The 6,132-nt window shown below is 39.2% G+C and overlaps 1 protein-coding gene across 1 annotated transcript; it reads left to right on the top strand.

Moving 5' to 3' along the window:
* Positions 1–1,076: 1,076 nt before the first annotated feature.
* IFNG (interferon gamma) lies at positions 1,077–5,425 on the top strand. The gene is made up of 4 exons (XM_026074946.1): positions 1,077–1,267; positions 3,209–3,277; positions 3,642–3,821; positions 5,227–5,425. The coding sequence occupies exons 1-4, from the start codon at positions 1,145–1,147 to the stop codon at positions 5,350–5,352; spliced, it is 498 nt and encodes a 165-aa protein (XP_025930731.1). The 5' UTR covers positions 1,077–1,144; the 3' UTR covers positions 5,353–5,425.
* Positions 5,426–6,132: the final 707 nt, after the last annotated feature.

Raw genomic sequence — 6,132 nt, forward strand, 5'->3', positions numbered from 1 at the left:
CCATCCTCTTCCTGATCTTTCTTTTTTCCTCTGGGCTCCTCCTCTTCTTTCCCTGATGAGCCTCCTGCCTACCCTATGTTCATGGGCTAAAACCTAAAATTTCTTTGATTTCTTCAGAAGACACTTTGCAGTGAGCTCTTTTTCCACAATATCCACCAAACAGGGTTCAATTCCTCTACAATAACATTTTCCTCAACTGTGTCCCTAGAAAGAGAGTTGTTGCAGGGGTCTGTTATACACTTGGAGACCATCCCGTCTCTCCGTCTCCTTCCGCTGGGCTTATTTCCATCCATGTCTTTCTGATGTCATATTCCACATACATAAGGGCAAATGAATGGACAGGTGGGGAACATCAGTTATTGCCAAGCACAGAGCAGTGTCCTGAATAATAAACACTCTGCTCTTGCAGGTTGTAGACAACTGGGGAAGAATTTACAGGGGCTAAGACTTAACATGATGCATCATTGCATCAGTTGTTGGAGCCTCACTTTCCTTGAGTTGGGTTTGAATCCAGAGATGAAGACTGAGAAAGAGGCATAAATACATTTTAGACTATGAAAAGAAAGCAATTGATGTTTCACAAAAGGACAGCTGTAAGGAGAACATTTAAATTTCTATGTGGCTCTGAAGAATTCAGTGGTAATCTCAGTGGTTACTTTAAAAGAATGCCAGAGAGAAGTTGTACTGACCCCTTAACCACATGATACGATTTTTTTCAGATGGCTTGTAAGAGTATGCTTGAACCACAATGAATACTCCTCATCTCATATCATAATTTCCCCCTTTTCCCCAATCACATGTAAAAGAAACTTCAGAATCTGTCACGTAAATGTTACCATTTGACGAACCACTTACAAATTTTCCAGGACCATGCTTTCAGAAAGACACTTTCGAGGGATTCCCTCGATTAGCCAAAAATGAAGCGTTCTTATCTGACACTATCTTGTCTAAATATACACAGCCTGTGCTGACGAAATAAAAAATTTCAAGACCAGGTATAAATACCACTGACAGGCACATGAAGTTCATTCGTCTGCTTTCTTCTAATAGAAGATTTAACTATTAGAAGTTGAAGCTCACTGCTTTTAGGTCTGACATCTACCAGAAATTATCTGACCATTTTAACTGAACCATCATTGAGAAGATGACTTCCCAGACTTGCAGATTGTTTGGTCTGTCTATCATCATGATTTATTTTGGACGTTTTGGAAGTAGCTTAATACTTGCTAATCTACAAAACGATATATACGACCTGAAAGCAGACTTTGTAAGTATAATCTTCTATTGCATTTCTCTTCTCTTCTCCTGCTGCTTATGATTTTGATATTATCCAGATTTGAACACTGCTTGTCATAGACCTTAATGCAGCACTGTATCAGTAGAGGGTAATCATAGAACTAACTTTTCAACTGTATCACTTTTTTACAAGAATATGGACAATTTATTTGGTTTTGCTAATCACTTTCACTACCATGATTCACTTTTTAATGCTATTAACTAATGTAATAGTTCAAGTCTATTTCAGGGACGCTCATTCCTTCACAAGAGCTTCTCCCAGCTCCATTCAGCCACTGGTTACAAGGGCTGTTTTATAAGAAGAAAAACTTGAAGCAATTCAGATGCAATTTACCGAAACATCTTTAGTTTTAGGTTAATAAGGTTAGTGGGATAGTTAGTATTAGTTACCAGTATAATCAGAATAGAGAATTATCAGCTGCATCTGGTGCTTTTCATTATTTACCAATAATATTTAATTAAATTATTTGACATAATAATAATTATTATTAATATGTTGCTCACAGGTTGTTGGTACTGCTTATTCTTTAGCATCCTCCACCCATCCTGCTTTCATGCTGTGGGAATATGAAGCAATATTAGCTCTTTTCAGACTGAATTTTGATAACTAATATTGACTCACCTATTTTCATTTAGAAGACTTCAGCTGAGATTAGTCATAGAGATAAGAGATCTAGAATAGAGTTGCTTCTAATTAATAGCTTTTATTCTCAAAACAGGGTTTGCTTCCTTCCTTAAATGCATTAAAGTAACCACAAGAGTCTGCTGCGATTTGCAACGCTCCAGAATTCTTGTTTATACAAAAGTTGAAACATAGTAGTTGAGGAAATGACCTCAGAAGCCTAGGGTGATACTTACTGGATGTTTTCAAACTGCTAGGAGACTGGCTGTAATATTGGCATTATATCCTAAATTTGCTATTAGCCTATATTGGAGGGATTCTCTCCAGAAATGTAACTAAGTCGGACAGATCCTGAGAGGTGGTGAACTTTTTGCACTGAAATTAAAAATTCAGCTCCCCAGCAGGTGCTTGGTATCTCTCAGAGCTGCAAAACAAGGTTCAGCAAGGTGCTTAGCATGGGTGGCCAATCAGCCTACAAGGCTTCCACCAGCCTGCAAGTTTTCCCATTACACTCAAATATTTAAATTACTGAGTTGACAAAAAAGGAAACAGTGACTGTTGTATACAAAAACACACACACACACACACACACACAGAGAGAGAGAGAGAGAGAGAGAGAGAGAGAGAGAAAAGGAAATGATTCACTTTACCTTGCCTTTGTAGGAGAATTGTATTGCTCTGTGTTTCCTATAATCTGCCACAGCGTGCAGCTAACACCTGATTGTTAAACTTGGGCCCAGCGAGCCTCTTGGTAGCCACCGCTACAGATCTACAAGTCTGTCTGAAGCCGTAGTTTTATAATAAAATTAATTTGTCCTTGTTCCATATGAGATTTTACTAAGGCTGGATAAATTTGAGCCTGCAGACTATGTGCTGGTGGGGCTTAGACTTATAAGAAAACAAACCAAGGCCAGATCTAACAATTTTCTAGCCAGTTGCTGTGCCCATTAAAATTTATTTTTAGCTGTCAATACCAAAACTTGCAAAGATCATTGGTAAAATACGGGATGTTAAATGTCTCTATTCAGATGAGTTATAGGTGGAGAAGGCACTGAACAGCATACTAATGACATTTCTGGTACTGTGCAGTCATCCAACATGAGTTGATACTCAGAGAATATGTTCACAACTTTTCTCAGAAGTAAAAGCATCGCAATAGCTGAAAGCCAGTAGTGCAAAAAACATATTTCTGTGTTTTTCAGTATTACACTTGCTTATTTGAATAGAGAATGCTATTTGCCTTGTGATAAATATTGTTTATCTAACAGATATATATATTGTCCATTGCAGAACTCAAGTCTTTCAGATGTAGCTGATGGTGGACCTATTTTTACAGAAAAACTGAAAAACTGGACAGAGGTGAGTCAGAACCAAATATGACAAAGCATCTCAGGAGCTTTACAAGACACTTTTGGTATGAAGCAACTCCCCAGCCCCGTGTAATCAGCCAGGGTAGAACAAACACGAGCAGGGGCTGCTTCAGTAGCTTGCAAGAGAGGAAACTCCCATAAAGATGCTCCCTGTAAAGATCAAGGTGCTTTATGCCACCACACCATGAGCTGATCCAGAGGTACAGACAAGTCCAGGAGATGAGTTAAAGCATCTTTAACATCATCCTGTTCTAAGCTGCACTGAAAACCCCTAGATGTTGGATTTTAGTTTCCATCCTTTTCCTGCTGATGGGCACTCACAGCCCTTTCCTTTGGCTGGTTGTTTTCAACAGAGAAATGAAAAAAGGATCATACTGAGCCAGATTGTTTCCATGTACCTGGAAATGCTTGAAAACACCGACAAGTCGAAGGGGCATGTCAGACGCATATCTGAGGAGCTCTTCACTTTGAAAAACAGCCTTCCTGATGGCTTAAAGAAGCTGAAGGACCTCATGGACCTGTCAAAGCTTCAGGTAAGGAACTTTCCCTCTTTCTAAGGCTTGCATAACTGCATTTTCCAGTTCAGGCTTGAGTCTGACTCAAGACAATAATGGTTCATTAACCGCTCTGGTAACCCCCCAAGGGCTCAAATTAGTTCATATGGGAAAACCTGATGTTTCCAGCTGAACAGGCAGAAGTGGGTCTGCGGTGTGGTGCTTTGGTGTGGGGGCTGGTCTCCTGAGGTTTTGCTGGCACCTGCCACGGCACCGCGGTGCAGGGCTGCTGCATCTTGCCCACCTCTGCCACCGCCCCGGGGCAGGGACGGGGGCGGCTGCAGGGCCCAAAGCAGTTTTAATTCTGCTGCCCTCCACGGTGTCTGTATTATGTTGTGGGGATACAAAAGTGAGACATGTATGGTGACTCATACTGCCTAGGTCAAAAGGCCCTGGCATGCATTTAATGGGGCATGGGTCTACGAAGCAAACCCCAACCCCAGGCAGGACTGGTGCCGGCGAGGGTATGCTGGATCTTCATCTGCTATTCTGTACTAACAGCCAGAATTAAGCTTTTTTGGTTCAGTTTCCATTTAGTGGCAACAGTGGTTTCAAAATAGCAAAACAGAGAGAAAACCTAGAATGAAGGTTGAGGTTCAGCTCCCCAGATCAGGAAAAAACATATTTTTCAGTTCAGTTTGTCTCCATGTTATTTTCCTTTTGTTTAATGAGGGAAATTATTATAGTGGGGATTGTCAAATGTAGAATTATTTCACTTTTTGATGCAATGAAGATGGTTTGTAAACATTCAGACACACTCTAAATACCCTAATGGAGAGACATACTACTTACATGCTCCAGAGCATATTTATAATTAATATTTATATTATGTTTCTAGAAGGACTCACAAAATTACCAGTTTATGGGCTTAAATGATCTAAAAAGTAAAGGGCTTTTAGAAGTCATTCAGCACACTTATCAGTCTTAACCTTAAGTCAAATGTTAACCATTTCACAGCCTTTTGTTATCTAAATCAGGTTGAAAATTTGTGGTCAGTTACAGCATGTCTCTGTAAGCTTTGAAGACACTTGCGTGATCGCTAATGACACAAACCAAGCCCTTCACAGAGGCCTGCAGCCCATACTCTGGCTGAGGTAGTTGCTCATGAGTAACTCAGAAACCATTGCAACGAATCAATAATTAATGAGTAACTCCATTTCACAGAATATTGTTGGTCTGTGGCATGTTGCAGAATAACATGGAAACTGCAAAAAACAGTATCTGTGAAAAGGTGGCTCTTCGTTGTAGGAACTGGGTAGTAGACTAATTGAAAATTGCAGATTTCCCTGTGTTTTACCCTGGTAACAGCATAGCCTGTAGGATGTGAGCATTAAATAATGACAGTTTTTGGCATGACCTTCATTCTGTTTCTTACTCAAAACAGATGAGTGATCTGAAAATCCAACGCAAAGCTGTGAATGAGCTGTTCAGCGTCCTACAAACACTAGTGGAGACCCCAGCTTCTTTCAAAAGAAAAAGGAGCCAGTCTCAGAGGAGATGCAAATGTTAATGACATCATACGGCCTTTTGTACTGAGCTATTGTACAAATTGAATTATGATGCACATTTTTTTCATGTCAACCTTTTTATTCAGCTCTTATATACATTTATTTATTAATATTTAAGTATTTTAAATAATTATTTATAAAGAAACACCAGAGTATTTATACTTCCTACTGCTATGTGAGAAATGACTTTGTCTTAAAATCCTGTCTGTTATATGTTTATTGACTGGAAAATACAGAAGGAGGCAATGTTTACCCAGTTCCCACATGGAAATACTGAATTGACATGATACTGTCCCCAGCTATCCATCTGGTGGTGTCTTGATAGAGGGATGTCGTAAGATCAGTCTCATCATTCACCTGTTTTTGGCATGAAAATGCAGGCACCAATTTGGGGAAGTATCTCTATCCAGGAAAATACATTCATATTTGCTTAGTGTATGGAAATCTAACTCAAGCAAACAGGCATGCTTAAAGATAAGCAAATGCTGAAGCACTTTTCTGAACTGGGGCCTTGATAACTTATTGATGCCGATTACTGTTAAGCACTGAAGTGACTAGGAGGCTAGGCTACATAGTAATTCCATGAAATGTGACTGACTGTAATGCACTGACTTAACTTCAACTCACTGATTTTTAAAAAGTTCTGTATTTTTTGTATTAAAACATTTGAATGTGTCTGATGTCATTATATTTATTTGGAGGTAGTAGTATGGAAGTTTTTATCTCAGGGACTATATTTTTGTACTGGAATATTATTTAAAACTTTGAATTTCACAATGAAT

This window comes from Apteryx rowi, unplaced genomic scaffold, assembly GCF_003343035.1.
Source record: "Apteryx rowi isolate R43461 unplaced genomic scaffold, aptRow1 scaffold_4, whole genome shotgun sequence".
NCBI classification, from domain to species: Eukaryota; Metazoa; Chordata; class Aves; order Apterygiformes; family Apterygidae; genus Apteryx; species Apteryx rowi.